At 36.9% G+C, this 19,774-nt stretch overlaps 1 protein-coding gene across 3 annotated transcripts in view; it reads right to left on the reverse strand.

Annotated features, from left to right (window-relative positions):
* The window catches only part of Alg6 (ALG6 alpha-1,3-glucosyltransferase), a 36,311-nt gene that overhangs the window by 1,485 nt on the left and 15,052 nt on the right, over positions 1-19,774 (reverse strand). For all 3 annotated transcript variants that reach the window (XM_090334695.1, XM_090334696.1, XM_090334694.1), the window contains 9 exons: positions 18,072-18,154; positions 16,085-16,149; positions 13,558-13,743; positions 12,824-12,959; positions 10,744-10,829; positions 9,315-9,399; positions 5,944-6,014; positions 1,911-1,979; positions 1,582-1,780 (listed from right to left, as the gene is read on the reverse strand). In XM_090334695.1, coding sequence (XP_090190821.1) covers positions 1,582-1,780; positions 1,911-1,979; positions 5,944-6,014; positions 9,315-9,399; positions 10,744-10,829; positions 12,824-12,959; positions 13,558-13,743; positions 16,085-16,149; positions 18,072-18,154 — 980 coding nt within the window. The remainder of the gene's footprint in view (positions 1-1,581; positions 1,781-1,910; positions 1,980-5,943; positions 6,015-9,314; positions 9,400-10,743; positions 10,830-12,823; positions 12,960-13,557; positions 13,744-16,084; positions 16,150-18,071; positions 18,155-19,774) is intronic.

The raw sequence follows: 19,774 nt of genomic DNA on the forward strand, positions 1-19,774 counted from the left end.
AAGGGGGTCCAGATGACAGCAAAGCAATAGGGAATCACCCTACCTCCCTCTAATCAACAGCCTTTGGGTCCTAATACGCATTTCTCCCCAAGAGATCCACAACAAGAAAAATATAAACAGAATGACAAGAACAAAGAAAAACATATACCTAACACACACAAGGACAGAAAACTGCAAACTGCCTTGTCCTCATCTCATACATGCAGCTCAGCTATAGAGCAGCCCAGCAGCTGCACGGGACCTGACCAGCACACGGAAAGACTATAGCATCCAGATGCAGAAAACTGCAGTCAACCCAGAACCAATGCCAGGAAGTGTGAGCACCCTGCCGGAGGTCCTTCCCTTGGGAGACCAGTACCGGTGGTGACCCAGAGTGCTAGGCCCGGATCCCTCTCTCCCACCCAAGAAAGGACCACAGAGTCCTCTCTTACCACGGAGTCATAATAACAAAACAATTTGGTATTGGCACAAAAACAGATCCAAAGATCAACGGAATTGATTAGAAGACCCAGAAGTAAAATCATACATTCATAGGTAGTTATCTGATATTTGATAAGGGAGCCAAAGACATACAATAGAAAAAAATAGCCTCTTTAATAACTGATGTTAAAAACCAGGCACAGTGGCTCATGCCTGTAAACCTAGCTACTCAGGATCCTAGCTACTGAGGATCACCGTTCAAAGTCAGCCCAAGCACTAAAGTCCATGAGACTCTTATCTCCAATTAACCACCAGAAAACCAGAAGTGGCACTGTGGCTCAAGAGATCGATAGCCTTGAACTGAAGAGCTCAGGGACAGGGCCCGGGTCCCGAGTTCAAGCCTCATGACCAACAAAAAAAAAAAAGATGTTTGGAAAACTGGGCATCCATATGCAGAAAACTGAAAGTGGATCCCTGTTTCTCACCATGTACTAATATTAATTGAAAGTAGATCAAAGACTTCAATGTCTAGGAGAAACATTAGACCTTTTAGGTATAGGTAGAAACTTCCCAGAGACCCAACAGATAGGAGAGAGGCTTGACAAGTGGAATTACATCAAAACAAAAAGTTTCTGAACAGCTAAGGACATAGTTCCTAAACTAGAAAGACAGCCAACCAATTGGGAAAAGATCTTCATCAGCAATATATCAGAAAAAGGCCTAATATCCAATATATACAAGGAGCTCAAGAAACCAACCCCTCCCAGACCTAATAAACCAATCAGTAAATGGGCAAGAGAGCTCAGAAGAGATGTCTCAAAAGAGGTAAGAATGGCAAAGAAACCTATGAAGAAATGCCCATCCCATTTATATATAATGATCAGAATAGGTAAATCTACAGAGATAAAAAGTAGACTAGTACTACCATGGCTGGGGGTTAGGATGAAAAGTATGAGAGATGACTGCCAATGGGTACAGGGGTTTCTTTTTGTAATAGTAAGATTATGGTGATATTCATATAAATCTGTGTCCATACCAAATGTTACTAATACGTACACATTAAATGGGTGGTCATGTGAATAGTATCTCCAAAAGCTATAGAAGACATCAGTAATTTTTTAAAAATAGGCATGCTAGAAAATATTCCTTAAAACAACTTACCAAATATTGTATTAGTTTGGGAAGAAATGTAAAACGTGGAAGATACTTCCTTACAGAAATGCAGAAAGATTTCAACTTCAGTTCTTCTTCTGAAGTCTTTCCAAATACTGGAAAGAAAGTTGTACAGGCTACAAAAAATGCCATCGTTGTCACAACAGAGGGTATTAGGAGTTCGTCCTTTAGTAGAAGAGGAAGCATACTGTAAAGGGAATGGGAACCCATCAAAATAAAATCAGCTGTTCAAATCACCATTTGGATAAAAGTTTTACATGTTTATAAAGAATCATAAAGAAAATGTTACATGGGAAATGATAGATGGTTTGACTCACCTAAAGGTTGACACAAGTAAAAACCAAGTAGCCATAAAAGGAATGTCATATAAAATTAGGCAGACTGGTCTAAAATGACAAAGAAAACAGTTTTAATATTATGGACTATAACTGCATCCTCTGCTTCTGAAAAATATAAATACATTTTATCAGATTTTTTTTTTTTTTTGGCCAGTCCTGGGCTTGAGCTCAGGGCCTGAACACTGACCTTGAACTTTCTCAAAGCTAGAGCTCTACCACTTCCAGCTTTTTTTTTTTTCCTATGTAAGTGGTACTGAGGAATCGACCCCAGGTCTTTGTTCATGGTAGGCAAGCAATCTATCACTAGGCCAAACTCCCAACCCCATTTTATCAGATTTTCAAAGTTAGCTTAAAAGGAAAAATTTGTTCACATAACTTATGATTTATTTTTTTATTGTAGCCCAATCTATGTCTAGAAAGAAGGTAACAACTACAGAAGAACTTGACAACTGTTACTATCATAGGCCATTAGTGGAATATTTTTGTTTTCTGTCACATAAACAGTACCTTAAGGAAAAGATCAGATGAGTCCTACCTGAACATTCAGAGAAAGCAAGCTTTTTCATCATTTTATTTTCTTGGATGACTGGGTCTCACTATGTAGCCCAGGTTGGCCTTGAATTTGTGACCTTCTGCCAGCAGCCTCCCAAGCTTGGAGCTGCAGGCGTGTGCTACCACATTCAGCCCATGCATTGCCTCCTACTTGGAAAATGTAAGATGAATCCCCATGATAGTTTGTTGTGTTTTTTTTTCAAACTTTGCTTTTTATGTTCCTCAATTTTATATACTAGCTAGATTAAAAATGAAGGTTTTAACAGAGAGATCACTATGCCAGTGAAAAAAAGGACAAGAGAGAAAAGATAAAGGGAAAGAAGTGTTAATGGAAGACTAACAGGAGGAAACTGAGTCATAAGAGACTTCACGAAAAGGGCTCTCGCACAGGAATAGAAAGCACAATACCAATACAGTGGGGCCATTGGCTTATCACACAGCTGTCTAAGATCGTAACTCCAAATTCACTTACTCTTGCTCCAATACCTTCTGGATACAAATGTGTCAGTACTCACAGAGAAGGAAGCTAGTCAGAAGCCTTAAGTACTAATTCTATTTGTACTTACTGTATGATCATGAAACAATAACCATAACCATTTTTCCCCTCATGTCTATTTAGCATCATACTAATAGCTTGTATTACAAGTAGTTGAAAAAATTTGGGGAGTGTCACATAGTATTTATTTTTATCAATAAGAAGTAAAATTTTCTGATGACAATGACTGTGAATAATTGTTGCTTCTATTATTACTTTGGCTTCCCTCACTTTTAAACATACTCTTTGAGCATTCTCCCCCTTTCTTAGAAGTCTTCTCTCCATATCACCTAGCACATTCAATTAAATCTTGGGATCAGAAACTGATTTAAAGCTCCTATACTATGAAATAATACTATGGCGGAGCTGGGAGTGTCGCTTAGTGGTAGGTGGGGCCTGCCTAGCATGCACAAAACCACATACACAGAAAAAGTAGGAAGCTGGGGCTCAAGTGGTAGAGTGCTAACCTTGAAAAAGCTCAAGGACAGTGCTCAGGCCCCAAATTCAATCCTCAGAACTGGAAAAAAAAAAAGAGAGAGAGAGAGAGAGAGAGAGAGAGAGAGAGAGAGAGAGAGAGAGAGAGAGAGAGAGAGAGAGGAGAGAAAGAGAAAGAAGGAAAACTATGGCACTTTCCATTTCACTGTTTGAATATATTCTAAATCAGAATGGGTTCACTAATAACATAGTAGGTGCTCAATATATATGATTTCCTTAGGTCTTAATTCTTTTCCATTTATTTTTAATATACAGTTACAAAACCTGAAGCACTGATGAAAAATTTATTATACATAGCTACTGCTCTGAAAATATAAGGATGGGGCCGGGAGCGTAGACTAGTGGTAGCATACTTGCCTAGCATGCACAAAGCCCTGGATTCTATTCCCCAGAACCACATACACAGGAAAAGCCTGAAGTGGTGCTGTGGCTCAAGTGGCCTAGTGCTAGCCTTGAGCAAAACATGTCCAATGACAGTGCCCAGGCCCTGAATTCAAGCCCAAGGACTGGCAAAAAAAAAAAAAAGATAGATAGATGGATGGATAGATGGATAGAACTAGAATTCAGCCCTCAATCTCAAAGTACTTTATTCATAGCAATAAACTCAAGCAATAAATGCACCACATTCTCAACCTCCTCTCATCTCCTTCACCCTGTCTGAAGCTATATCTGGTTCCTCATTCCCTTCATGATAAAATTCAAAGCTTCTAATATCGCCTACAAGGTCTTATACAACTTGGACTTATTATCTTGTTAAAACATAAGATCTAACTTAAGAGAAAGACATGTCCTCTCAGCTTCCAGTTGTGTTCAGAGCAAGGACACCATCCATATAGACAAGCCCAGGTGCTTTCAGACCAAAGCTCCACATAACAAAAGCAATACTGCATTCTATTTGTCATGGCTCATTCTATACATGTATCTTCCCCAGAAACCTTAAAAACACAGAGTTAAGTATAATTTTTGTTGTTGTTGTCACTGTTTAAATAATATCAGGAAAACATACTCCAATTATCACCCAATTCTTTCTATGAAGATTAGGAAAACTTTAAATATCTTACACTAGTCTGGTTTGCCAATAAATTATTTTTAAAAGTACCTAAAGATTGTAAAAACAAGGGGCAACAGAATAAAAACAAAACAAAAAATGTAAGAAAAAATACTGCAGAGGTAAATGTAGAGAATAAAGTATCAAATAAATAAGAGAGTGAGGCAAGAACCAGTGGTTCATGTCTGTAATCCTAGCTACTCAGGAGACTGAGATCTGAGTATCATGATTCAAAGCCAGCCCGGGCACAAAAGCCTGTGAGACTCTTTTCTTCAGTTAACCACCAGAAACCCGGAAGTGGTACTGTAACTCAAGTAGTAGAATAAGCTAGCCTTGAGTTGAAGAGCTCAGGGACAGCACCCAGCCCAAAGTTCAAGCTCCATGACTGATGAGAGAAAGCAGGGGCAGGAAGAGGGGAATGGAATGAAAAGGCAAAGAAAAGGAACAGGCTCCAGACTAAAGCCTCTTGGAGAACATTTTTTCACTAGCATTAAGAAAATAATGAAGTAATCGGGCATGGTGGCTCATGCCTATAATACTAGCTACTCAGGAGGCTGAGATCTGAGGATCAAGGTCAAAGCCAGGCCAGGCACTAAAAGACCTAAGACTCTTATCTCCAATTAACTTCCAGAATAGGAAGTGGGGCTTGGCTCAAGGGTAGGGCAGTAGCCTTGAGCTAAAGAGCTCAGGGACAACACCCAGGCCCTGGGGTAGGGTGGTAGCCTTGAGTTGAAGAGCTCAGGACAGTGCCCAAGCCGAGCTCAACCCTCATGATTCCCCCACACCCCAAAAAAAGAATAAGAAGAAAGAAGTAGGAAGGAGAAGCAAATCAACAATAATTCTATTGTTTTCGCCTAAAATATATTTTATAAGTAAAATCACAGTGATCACTATTCCAGAAAAAAAAAAAAAGACTGAAGCCAGGCGTGGTGACTCACGCCTGTAATCCTAGCTATGCATGGGGCTGAGATCTGAGCATCACTGTTCAAAGCCAGCCTGAGTACTAAAGACCATGTGACTCTTATCTCCAATTAAGCACTAGAAAATCAGAAGTGGTGGCTCAAAGCCAGGTCCCATGACTGATCAAAAAAAGAAAGAAAGAAAAAAGAAAAAAAATACTGAAATCACCATATATAAAAATATATATTTGTTAGCTAGATTAACAAGTATTTTTATATATAGTGATATATTTTATATATAGTAAGATAAAGCGCTGGACTGAAGTACAAAACCTCAAGGACAACACCCAGGCTCTGAGTTCAAGCCCCAAGACTAGAACACACACAAAACAAATTTGTTTAACATTTAGCCAACTCCTATATGTAAATTATAAATTTATGTATATAATAAAAATAATGCAAACTTCAAAGATTGCTACTTACAATGATACCAACAGAATGGACTTTTCATGTACTTGGAAAGAAAATAAAAAGAATGACAGTGCACAGCTAACCTTTAAAAAAAGGGGACGGAGGGGAATAAGATGTTACAACATGCAAAATATACCAGCTGAATTATGAATCGAAATCGAAATCAGTTCAAGTGAATTTTTAATATTGATTACAGCTACTACCTAGCAATCAAACAGAAATACTACTAATATACATACTATTCAATCAGATTAAAAATGTACATGTTATTTTCAGAAAACATATAGCTATATATCACCATCTAAAATGAGTTCACTAAATACTTAATAAACAAAATTACTTAAGATCTATACAACAAAAATAGTTTCATCTTCTCTTTTTGACTAAACTAAAAAGCATGAAGTACAAAAGGGTGAAAAAAATCTAAAACTGGTCAAATCTATAGTTTTTTTAAATGTATGGCTTCAAGAACATATACTGTTTTATAAATTCATCTATTTGAGATGTTAAATAAATTACATCTATTTTAGGTTATATTTTACATATTAAATATATCTATATACATACATCCAGTCTATCTCCAAATCCTAAGACACTGCATAATATATCCTACTTCTCCCTATTCCTCTCTGAAGATGTGGCAGAGTAGCCCAGGCCACGCCTGTCTCCTCTCTCCTGCAGTAACCAGTAACATTTCCCCTCACTGGTGATGCTGTAGCTCCCTTATACTCCACTCTCCCTACCATGTCAGCACGCAAGAATTCTCTCTTTAAATCCTCCCTTAACTTCTCCTTATGCTTTGAATAAAACTCAAACCCCAAGAGGTCTAGCTCCTGTCTTTCCTTTTAATTCATTCATTCATTTCACACCAGCCACTTTATGCTTGTCCCTTTTAGAACTGGAACAAGCCAAATTTGTTCTTGTCTTGGGGTGATGTTCTTTTTGTAATGAGGAAGAGAAAATGTTGTTTTTGTTGTTTGAATTATTTTTCTTATATCCCAGAAAGTAATTATCTTCTAGTACTGTTATAGGTATACACATTCTAAAATTCTATTCCATTACTCTAAAATATATTTTTAGCATGCTATTCCCTAGAAAAATCATAGTCTTTCACAAACTTGAAAACATTGCATTAAGTCCCTTAAAAACATCAGAGAATTACTAAGCATGTAAAACCTGTCCAAATAGTACAATAGCATTCTCACCGTTCATTCAGGAAATGAAAGTTAAAAACAATAAAAAGATAATTAAACTGAAACCAGTTATGACATCACACACTTGCAATCCCAGGCACAGAAAGAAAGATAAAAAAGTCTATGCCAAGCTAAGTGCCAGTGCTTCACACTGGTAATCCTAGCTACTCAGGAAGCTGAGATTTGAGAATCCTAGTTCGAAGACAGGTGCTGGTAGTAAAGTCCGGGAGACTCTCATCTCCAATAAACTACTCAAAAATGCCACAAATGGTCCTGTGGTCAAGTGTTAAAGCATTAATCTAGGATTCGAGGGGGAAAAAAAAAGGAACTGGCCTCACTCTTGTACTTTTAGCTACATAGGAGGCTGATATCTGAGGGTCACAGTCTGAAGCCAATGTAGGCAGGAAAGTCCATGAGACCCGTATCTCCAATTAACTACCAGAAAACCAAAGGTGGAACTGTGGTTCCAAGCAGTAAAGTACTAGCCTTGAGCAAAAGAGCTCAGAGACAGTGCCCAGGCACTAAGTTCAAGCCCCACAACAGACCATTTTAAAAACAATGTGGAGAGGGCCTGGAGTTTGGCCTAGTGGTAAGAGTGCTTGTCTAGCATGCATGAAAACCTGGGTTCGATTCCTCAGTACTACATATATAGAAAAAACTGGAAGTGGTGCTGTGGCTTAAGTGGTAGAACGCTAGCCTTGAAAAAGCCCAAGGACAAGTGCTCAGGTCCTGAGGTCAAGCCCCAGGATTAGGGGAAAAAAAAAAAAGGAACATGAAAATACCCTCTACTGTACTGTAGCACTGAAAACACTTTTGAAACATTCATCTGTCATGTTCTGCTCTTATTTTTAGAATGCAATGTATGTAAGTACATGTCCCCAAATTAAAGTTAATTCCTAAAATGAAACCCATTAGGATTACTATTTTCATAAACTAAATGTTCTTGATACTATAGAAAGTATTCTTAAAAGGCACACCGAAACAAAATTTTAATACTTCAGAAAAATAACCAGGAGTATGCTGATACAAGTGAGTCATGATTGCAATCCTTGGAAGGATAGGATCCAGAGGATCACAGTTTGAGGCAGTCCAGGCAGAAAAGTCCTTGAGATCCTTTCTCAACCTGTAGGGTTATAGTAATGTACACCTCTAAGCTATGTAGGAAGCCGAAATTGCTAAGACAGAAGTTTCAGGCCACCCTAGGCAGGAAAGTTCTTAAGACTCCATCTCAAGGAAGGAAAGTTGGATGCAGTGGCATGTGCCTGACATTCCAGAAACGACAAGAAGCCTATAATATTCAGATCAAAGTCCAGGCATACTCAACAGGGAGAGAAGTTCTATATTGAAAATAAACTAAAATACCTACCTAGCCTGCATGAGGCCCTGAGTTTAAACCCCAGTTTAAACTCACAGAAGTAAAAAATACAAACAGGAAGAAGTTATAAACCCACTCAGAACCCTAAACTACAGGAAACACACCCCATCCATCTTCAAACTGACATGTCACTTTCATAAAATAAAGATCTACCCTTTCCCTGCCTCATTTTTCATTCCTTTTGTACATAGATTAAACTGCTAACTATTCATCAAGATAATCAAAGCCTGTAATTTGGTCTACTGTTTTTGACCTTTACCTCTTTCCTACTCTGAATTCACTCACACACATACACACATATCACAAATTTTATTGCCTAAAAGGTTTCTCAAAACATTTCTTTTCCTACTTTGAACTCTTCTGGTCATGAATTTCTCTTCTGCTATCATCTCCTATTCCAAATCTTGCCTAACTTTCAAGTTTGGCCCACTTGCTCTAAGCAGCTGTCTAAAATCTTTCTCCAATGTCTCCCTTTCTCACACCATCTTCACAGGACTTGATTTGTACCTAACAGACTCAATACCATCTACTTGATAGCGTAATGGTTTAAGTATGTTTATCACCACTATTTTCTTCTTTGTATCCTCTCATTAACCAATACAAAATAGAAAGTGAAGAGTTGTTGAAGTAAACTGGAATATCCTAAGTGCTCAGCCTTATGTCCAACACAGCATCTATACCGAAGACACTCTGCCAATAAATGAATGTTTTATTCCCGAACCAGAAATTCTTATTTAAAGCAAGAAAATAACTATCAATACTTTTAAAAGATCAGTTATAACAGAATCAAATATCTAAAATAATGACAAACTTACCAAAGTAAATTTGAATCCTTTGGGTGAGGGCTGAAGTGTTAACTTTATGCATGCAGGAAGCAAACTCAAAAATGTAAAACAAAAGCTAAAAAATGAATAAAAATAAAATATGTGAGTTTATATAGACATAAATTAGCTAAAACATTTTATAAAATATAAAGATCACTCTTTATCAATTTCAGTTGATTTTGAACTAAAGATTATTTTTTATTTATTACATTTAAAACCAAGTACCATTTTTTTTTTTCTGGTCCTGGAGCTTAAACTCAGGGCCTGAGTACTGTCCTGAGGCTTTCTCAAGGTCAGAGTTCTACCATTTGAGCCACAGCACCACTTCCGACTTTTCCTATTTATGTGGTAATGAGGAATCGAACCCAGATCTTCGCGTATGCTAGGCAAGCACTCTACCACTGGGCCAAACTCCCCACCCAAAACCAAGTACCATTTAAACAAAATCTATACATTGAATTATATGTAGACTTTGTGCATGATATATGTTATAATACAAAACAAAATATATTTTATTTTAGTATCAAATACCATGTAGAGAAAATATACAAAGCTAATACACTGACAGCCTACTGTCAAACCCTGACTATAAATTAGGTATAGAGACAATACTACATTTTTAACACAAACATACATAAACTTTGCTCCCCAAAGAATTCCTCTAGATCTCATTTCACAAAAGCTGACAATCTGGTTGTCAAGCCCATGATAGATCAAAAAGAGCAAATTATTTCGAGAGAGAGCAAGCAGGAAGCTAGTGGAAGTTTCTCCTGATGATGGCTGGCTGCAGGGAAGAAACACTCTAAAACAGACATATTCAACAAGTAGCAAGAGTCGGATCCACTTATCACCAAGAGTAACAGTCCTCAGAGCCCTGAAAACAAGTATATAAACTAATAGAGCAATGTGTCCCCACTTCCAGTGATACATAACTTGTCAACTTGGCTAGACTGGAGTAAAGACCCCAAATTCCCTGTCTAAATGCTTCCTATTTAGGTGGACCATGAGTGGGACTCTCACTAATCTCCCAATCCTTCTATTTCTCTGGTTGACCTTGGCTGATATAATTCTGAACAATATAACTCTTCAAGATGGTGTTAAATCATGTTTAATATATTTTCTGTTCAAGAAGGAAGTTAAAGTACAGAAAAATTTTCATATCAGTTTTATGAGCCTGAGAGTGTAGCTTTCTGTTGAAGTGCTTATCTAGCATATACAAGACACTGGGTCCAATCCCCAGAACCATTAAAAAAAAAAATCTGAATTGTATGCATTGTATAGAAGTAGAGGTTTAAGTGGGGGGAAAAAAAAACTACCACTAATAAAGAAGATTTCATTCCCTACTATTGTCAGATTAATGATATTACTTAATAATTTTGGAATAACTTATATAACACCATATATAAGCTATGTCTCTTACCTTATTATGATCTGGATATGACGTGGCACAATGTCCTTAATCTTCAGGAAAATATTGAAACTGCACCAAATATTGGCAACTTTATCCTTAAGAGAGATTTGTAAGTTTTACATTTGATATAATTGAAAAGTTATCCCTATTAAGTACAATCCCTAGGTACATTTGAGACATATAAAACTTTTATTCACATTTATAACAAAGATTAAACTCTTCAATCAATTAACATAAACTTATATTCTCATTGTATTTCTTTTTGTCTTTTTGCAATTGGAGCTAGTGTAAACTATTAACTATAATGTAGACATTTCCAAGAAACATTTAATATCTTCTCAAATAGTACACTATGCCTAAATATATTCCTAAAGTTATTCTTTTAGAAATTGTTCTAAGACATCTTTCCTTCCTCTAAGTTATAAAACATTTAGTTGACTTAATTACTTGAATTTATTTAGAGCAATCTACTAGATACTAGCAATAATAAGAAAAGCTAAAGGAAAATAAATCAAAACTTTAAAAAAAAAATTAGTAGTGGCTCAAGGAACACTTTCAAAATTAAATTTGTAACTGCAAGTTCTCCTGGTCATAAAATCATAGTTGAGATACTACTTGATTCCCAGCTGTGTAAGAAAGACATCAAGAAAAGTCACTGTCACTGACAACTGTACCATCCTACTTTCCTCTATCAGATCAAAGAAAATCTCCTCAGAATTGGAGGGCAACAACTGAATGGAAGAGAATGGCAAAACGATCAACCATGCCTGATACCTAGCTTTATAATTACCATAATAAATACCATTTCCTTTTAGTTTTTAATCAGTACTATAATTTGATGTCAGCCTCATGCTTGCTTACTTGACACTCTACCACTTGAGCTACACCTCCATCCCAGCTTTTATTTGTTATTTTGGAAATGGAGTCTGAAGGACTTTCCTACCTAGGCTGGCTTCGAATTGTAATCCTTTGAGCCTCAACCTCCTGAGCAGCTATTATTACAGGAATAAGCTACTGGTGCCTATCTGATAAGTGCCATTTCTAAAATGATAAGTACAGCAAATAACTAGGCAGGTTTCACTGAGAGATTAATTTTTCTTTATAAAGTATTAGAGATCATTAAGGAAGTTAAGAATATAGTCAAAAGTTCAAATCTCAGCCCTATCACACAGTAGTTGCTTTCCCATCTGAAAGGTGACAATGACTGTAGTCCCACTTAAAGACACTATAATGATAAAATAAAATTATATGGAAAGATCTGGTGCCCAGAAAAGAATTGAAACAATCTTGATTACTGATCATCATCTACAACAGCACCACTATCATCCCCACCAACAGTCACATATGCAAATTCCTTCATTCTAATTCTTTAAATTTCTTTCAAAACACAGGTTCTATTGAAAGATAAACCCATTGAAAGATGAAATTTACAGATTCCAGTATTAAAAAGATATATGCATTAATTCTTTTTTAAAGAAATGTTTTTCAAAAGCAAATTATCTATAAATATGTTGTCTCTAACTTTATTAAAAGGTCTTGTTTCAGAAAAATGGTTTGTTTAATTTTATTACTAAGTCTAAATGATCAAATTATTCACGTAATAAAAGTTTAACAAGAGTGATTAAGCTAACATTAAATGAAATGAAATGAAAGATCTCATTAAAAATTACTATGGATGAAGGTTACATATCTCATAAGGAATTATGAGTCCTTTCAGAAGCAAACATGATTATTAGTTTAACAAATAATTTCCTGAGACTAAAAAGAGAATATAAACCAAAAAATTACAGAGCTGTTAAGTTTTTATGTACAACTTCTCCTGTTATCTTTCTGAACCCAATTTTATTAGAAAAACGCATAACAGCATTATGACTATCATGATGTTAAAAGTATCACCAATTTATGTAATGTCCTAGAAAATACCAACTGTGTTCGAGGTTCCCTACTGGCTTAAGTAAACAGCAGGGAATAGTTGTAGGAGAAAAGCAGCTGAGGTTCCAGTTTCTGTTCCTGTTCTTCTACAGGAACTCCCCAAAGGTTACAGTTAGAATAATAGAAAGGAATGACGGTACTAAGTTTTGAAACATGCCTCAAATAACCCACGGTCAACTGGAAAAAGTCTTCTTAGAACTTGCAGTGTTTGTTCCCATTCTGTAAAGAATGGGAACCAGCAGAGACTAAAGGAAGCCACCACAGTACAAACCAGCTTCATCAGCAGCACACACCTAGAACAAAACCAGAGGGGAACAGTAAGATAGGGGAAAGGTAAACAGGACTGCAAAATCAATGTGAATGTCATGGAATACAATGAGTGCACTGCGTATAGTAACTATGCCCCTAATACAGATTTAAGATTGGGGGGGAAGTCTGCTCACAATAGAAAATTTCAGAACTGTTAAGATGTATACCTCTCCAACAGAAAGCTCTTAGTGGCAACCTAATTAACATTTAACTTGGATGACATTTCTATGGGGGAAAAAAGGATGTAGTCATAAAGAAGAATGTCAAAAGGAGTCCCTTTTTATAGTAGGTATACAACATAATAAGCTGTAATATAATGAAAGCTACAGCAATGCTCTTAACAAGTTCCACATTTCCTTACCTACAGAAAAGATACCATGAGGAAAATATTTCTCTAGTTAGGAAGACTTAGAAAAATATAGGACATAACTTAATCACTTTCTTCTCCTCCATCTACAGCCAACACATTTATAAGAAATCACCAGAAGCAAAATAAAAGACTACCTTCCTTCAAGTAAGTATGCCAAATCAATTCTCTGAAGAAAAATTTTGAATTCTATCTAGAGTTTAAAAGTCACTCACCCCTTTCCTTTGAGGTCTTTTTTAAAACATTTGCCAAGTAAAAAGCAAAAAAATGGCAAAGAGTGGTAAAGTTCCATCTGTTTATAATTTATAGCTAAGCAAAACGCCAGTGACCCTAGTAGGTCCCAGTCACAAGACACTCCAAGAACACCCCACAGAGCAAAGCCAAGACTCACAGAATTATATATGTTCCTGTGTCAAGGAAATTATCTCAATAAAGAAAAAGTCTTACATTTACCAAGTACATTTCATTTCATATATAACGTATATATTATGAAAGCCACATGTAAGTAGAAATTGAAAGCTATTGGTTAGACTTGGTTACCCATGTCTGTAATCCTAGTATTTAGGAAGCTAAGGCAGGAAGACTCCAAGATTGAGGTCCCCCTGGGCACATGAGTTCTATACCAGTCTGAACTACTAAAGGAAGACACTGTCTCATTTTTTTTTTTTTAAGCAGCCAGGCACCAGTGGATTACACCCGAAATCCTAGCTACTTAGGAGGCTAAGATCTGAGGATCAGTGTTTGAAGCCAACCTGGGCAGGAGAGTCCATGAGGCTCTTAGCTCCATTTAACCACACCATAAATCCACAAGTGCTACACTACTGTTCAAATGGTACAGTTCTAGCTAGTCTGGAGCAAAAGAGCTTAGGGGCAGTGCCCAGGCCTACAACAAACAAACAAATTAAAAAAAAAAAAAAAAAGGAAGGAAGGAAGGAAGGAAAGAAAGAAAGACGAAGAAAAATGTTAAAGGTCTCCAAACAACTATGAAGACCTCCTATGCCTAAACAAATCACTATAAATGTCATACATTAAAAGATAATTATACCAATTTTAACAAATATCTATATAATGCTTAGCATCCTTCCATGAGCTATTGTAAATGCTTTATAAATATTAATCAAGTTAATTCTCAAAGCAATGATTATTATTCCATTTCTCCCATGCGAAAAGAAGCACGTTTTAAAAATACGTCCCCATAAAAGCACATAATTTAAAATTATGAAAATAAGTTAATTCCAATCACAAGAGAGACACAAACTTATCAGAATGTTTAAAATGAAAATAAGAATCAGAAAAATAGAGAACATAAGAAGCTCTTACAGTATTCAGTTATTAACAGCAGTTGCTTGCCTTTTGGTATTAGGCAAAGAACTATTAGGCAAACCTCTACTATTTAGCCATGCCTCCAGGTCTTTTTTGTACTGATTATTTGCAGACAGGGTCTCACTTTTTCCTGGGCACACACCTAGATGTAATCCACTTATCTTACAATTCCTGCCACCATGCCCAACTTTCTTTCCTTTTGAGATGCAGTCTCATAAATATTTTTCCCTGGGCTGGACCAGAATCTCAATCCTAATCTAGTTTCCCACATATCTCAGATGATAGGTTTGCACCACCACACCCAACTATTATTGGTGGAGAAAGGGGTCTTTCATATGTATGTCCAGAGCTGGCCTCAAATCCCAGCGCTGATCTCAGCTTCCCAAGTAGCTAGGGTTATAGTTGTGGACCACTGGTGCTCTGCCTATTAAATGTTGCTAGTGAGAATATTAGCTGGTATTTTACACTTAAAAATAATTTGAGGTTACCTAAAATTGGACATAAATCTTATAACTCAACAATTCCACCTATGAAAGCATAAGAGATACAAGAATGTTTATAACAGCAGTTTTTTTCATAAATCAAATCTAGAAACTGCCTATCGGCAACAGAGGTACCTCTATTCATACAATGGAATATTGAAAAGTAATGTAACAGCTAGAGCTATACACACAACTATATGAACAAGTCACACAAACAAAATGTTGAACCCAAACACTAAACACAAAAGAATATCTACTGCGTGCTCCGTTTATAAAAAAAAATTTAAGGGGGAAAGAGGTGGGCAGAACTAAACTGTGGTAGTGCTAGCAATATACCTTTGGAAAAAAAGAATACGTTATTGGGAAGGATACATATGAAGGCAGTTTTTAGATACTGGCAATGTTCTAGTTCTTGATATGAGTATACTTTGCCAATTTAATGGGACGCATTATTTGTTTTGAATAGTTTTCTATAGGAAATATCATGTTCCAAAGTAAATATAGTGGTAAAAATCTGGTTTCATATGTAAACTAGGCTGCACAGGAACAGAAAGGGCATGAGACCCTTTCCAGAGCATGACCCCAGTTACATACTTCCTCCAACTATGCCTCAATTCCTGCTTTCTACTATTTCCCAATAATTCCATCATATTACAAACCAGCAACTGATTAATTCTTTTATTAAATTAGAGCCCTCATGACCCAGTCACTTCATAAAAGCCCCACCTCTGGGCATTGCATTGAGGATCATGCCTTATACTCTTGAGTTTTGAGGAGAAATTTCGTATCTAAAATATAACAGTAATCTCTTATATCATTACATAAATAGTTCCTATTAACACCCTATCACATATGACATTACTGGATGATATTATAGGAATTAAACTTAGATTTCAAATTATGTGACTGATTTTTGTTCTAAATTAATAAAGGATACTGAAAATGTCCATAATCAATGAGAATAAGACCTGGATACAGCAATATGCATAATGCAATAGCAATCTGTGAAGAAAAACACTGTTATAAGTAATTTCATTACTCAAGTAAGGTAAAGGTATAGCTTTTATTTAATATAATAGCAAATGATCCCATTTTCCTAAGGTGATTTTTATCAAAATATTCCATTTTCATAAAACAACTTTTACATGCTGGGGTTTTTTGGTTTTTTGCCAGTCCTGGGCTTGGACTCAGGGCCTGAACATTATCCTTGGGCTTTCTCAAAGCTAGAACTCTACCACTTGAGCCACAGCACTACTTGTGGCTTTTTTCTTTGTATGTGGTTGATAGCAAGGAATCAAATCTGGGTCTTTGTGCATGCTAGGCAAGTAGTCTACCACTAGGCCAAACTCCCGGCCCTGAACAAGCTGGTGTTTTTAAGGAAGTGACTTAGGACCCTTCATTCAAAAGGAAAAGAAATCACTGAAGATACGATTTGTCAAAGTATTTTTAGATATACAAATTAAAGAGGTTAATCTGATAAGCCTATCTAATCATTAAATGTAAAAAGTCATAAGTGTGTAACTATGACTATGAAGACTACAGCAACTATTCAAAATGCTTTTTCAGTTCCATCATTCTCACCAGCTCAAAATTCTTATTTATCAGTTAAGCAACAAATGACTCTACTGCATAGAGTAGAATGAAATTTAGTATTGTCATTGTTACTATAGTAGGACATTAAACTATTATTATGAGAGACTGTTTTCTCAATGAAAATTGATTGATAGAAGAAGATACAGTGCTCCCAGCCTTACTGTTATCCTTTTGGGGGGAAAACAGGGAGATGGACAATAAATTCATTTTAGGGGGGGTGGACCAGAGCCTCACACTTGTTAGGTAGGCACTACTGTCGGATCCACTCTACTAATCCCTGTTTTGCACTGGTTGCTTTTGAAGAAGGGATGCTTTTATGCCCAGGCTGTGCGCCTCTTGTGCTTTCCCATGCCATTGAGAATGACAGTCACATTCCACTGTGCCCAGCCATTGCCAACACTCTGCCACTGAAGCCATAGCACCACTACTGGCTTTTTCTGTGTATATGGTACCGAGGAATCAAACCCAGGGCTTTGTGAATGTTAGGTGAGCACTCTACCACTAGATTATGCCCCTGGCCCTCCTGTAAACTTTTATGCCCAAGCTGCTTTGAACCACAATCTCCTAATCTCTGCTTCCCAAATATTTAACATTACAAACTTGAACCATATCACTCAGGCAGTATAAGCTAATAAAAATACATCTCAAGCCAAATGATAGTGACTCACTCAATAATCCTAACTACTCAGGAGAATAAGATTTGAGGACTGTGGCTCAAAATAGTAGAGTGATATCCTTGATCGAAAAAGTTCAGGGACAATGCTCAAGCCCAGAGTTCAAGACCAAGGACTGGCAAAGAATAAAAATAAATATAAATAAGTAAATTTACCTTTTTCTTAGTTCAATTGATAAACTAATTTTAGAGCCATTCTAGATATTCAAGAAACTGAGATCTGAGGATCATGGTTCAAAGCCAGCTGGCACAGAAAAGTCCATGAGACTTGTCTACAATTAACCACAAATGGCTAGAAGTGGAGCTGTCACAGGAGGACAGCACCCAGGCCCAGGGTTCATGCCCCAGGACTGGCAAAAAAAAATAAAATAAATAAAAATATGTATATAAATAATTTTTCAGAAGGCTAGGAGTTTGGCCTAGTGGTAGAGTGCTTGCCTAGCATGCATGAAGTCCGGGGTTCGATTTCTCAGTACCACTTACATAGAAAAAAAGCTGTAAATGGTGCTGTGGCTTAAGTAGTAGAGCTCTGGTCTTGGGAAAGTCCAAAGACAGTACTCGAGCCCTGAGTTCAAGCCCCAGGACTGGCAAAATAATAATAATAATTATTATTATTATTATTTTCAGAGATAAAATGCCAGATTGCTTTAAAACTTACCTTTTTTTTAACTGAAATTTCTTTTAAACAATAACAGTAGAAAACCACCGCCGGTATATAAATCAACAAATCAGCAATTAAAACTGAAACACAAGCAAATAATTTCAAGCATGAATACATGGGGATCTCCAGCAACCTACTAACTGCCTTTCTTCTTCAAACTAGATTGAGAATTCTATTAATACAAGGCTCATTCCCATTATGAGCACGCTCCCCACACCATTAACCTGTGCCCAATTTCAAATGCTACATTATAAATGTTTCTTCACTTTTCTGTAAAAACTCATGTGTTTGATCTAATGTTTGATCCATTATATGTACTTAATGTTTTCTCTTTACTCTACCTTTTGCTTAAAAATAAAAAATGCTCAAAGTAAGAAAAGGTATCCTTTTCTCAGTATCTGTATGCTCTGAATTTTCTTTTTCTTTCTTTTTTTTTTTTTTTTTTTTGCCAGTCCTGGGGCTTGAACTCAGAGCCTGGGCACCTTGGGCTTTCTCAAGGCTAGTGTTCTACCACTTGAGCCACAGCACCACTTCTGGATTTTTCTGTGTATGTGATACCAAGGAATTGAACCCAGGGCTTCCTGCATGCTAGGCAAGCAATCTACCACTAGGCCACACTCCTGGCCCCTAGTCTGAATTTTCTGATGATGAAGACAACGCAAATGTGATTTATAGAAGAGTGTGTGTGTGTGTGTGTGTGTGTGTGTGTGTGTGTGCGTGTGTGTGTGCGCACCCATGCATACATACAAGTACTGGGACCTGAATTCCAAGCCTCACACTCTCAGCTTTCTCACTCACAGCTGGCAAACTACCACTTGAGCTGTGCCACCAACTTGACATTTTGATGGTTAACCAGAGATAGTCTCAAGACCTTTTTTGCTTTGTTGACTCTGAACAAAAATCCTTATATCTCTGATTAGCTAGGATTACACATGTGAGATACTAGTACTAGCCATAGGAGAATTTTTTTTTGGTGGGTCATAAGGCTTGAAGTCAGCTTGGGTGCTGTCCCTGAGCTCTTCAGTTCAAAATTACCTCCCTATCCTTGAGCTAAGCCCAACTTCGGTTTTCTAGAGATTAATTGAAGATAAGAGTCTCAGGTTCTTTTGTGCAATCTGATCTCAGCCTCCTGAGTAGCTAGGATTACAGCATGAGCTGCCACACCCAGCTAAGAATTATTTTTAAATGTTAATATTTTTATTTTAGGCCGGGAGATTGGCCTAGTGGTAGAGTGCTTGCCTAGCATGCATGAAGACCCAGATTCAATTCCTCAGTACCACATACATAAAAAAAAGCCAGAAATGGTGCTGAGGCTCAAGTGGTAGAGCTCTAGCCTGAGAAAGTCCAAGGACAGTGCTCAGGCCCTGAGCTCAAGCCCACGACTGGCAAAAATATATTTTTATTTTAATATTCTTTTTTATTATAACTAATAGAACTAATTCTCCAGATAGAAGGTGCATTTCTTCACAAACATTGATACCCTTTATGATAATATTTATAGTTGGAGGTATAGCTAACTCAAGAGGCAGAGTACCTTCCTAGCAAGCCTAAGGTCCAAAATCAATGGTTGGTAGGTAGGTGGGTAGGTAGGTAAGTGGATGGGTATAAGGGTAAGAGAAAGGGGGAAAGGAGAAGAGGAAGAAAGGAATGAGAGGAAAGAGAAGAGGGGAGGGAAGAGAGAGGGAAAGAAAAGTAAATTT

The sequence above is a fragment of the Megascapheus bottae genome, chromosome 6 (assembly GCF_031878675.1).
Source record: "Megascapheus bottae isolate mThoBot1 chromosome 6, mThoBot2.hap1, whole genome shotgun sequence".
NCBI lineage: Eukaryota > Metazoa > Chordata > Mammalia > Rodentia > Geomyidae > Megascapheus > Megascapheus bottae.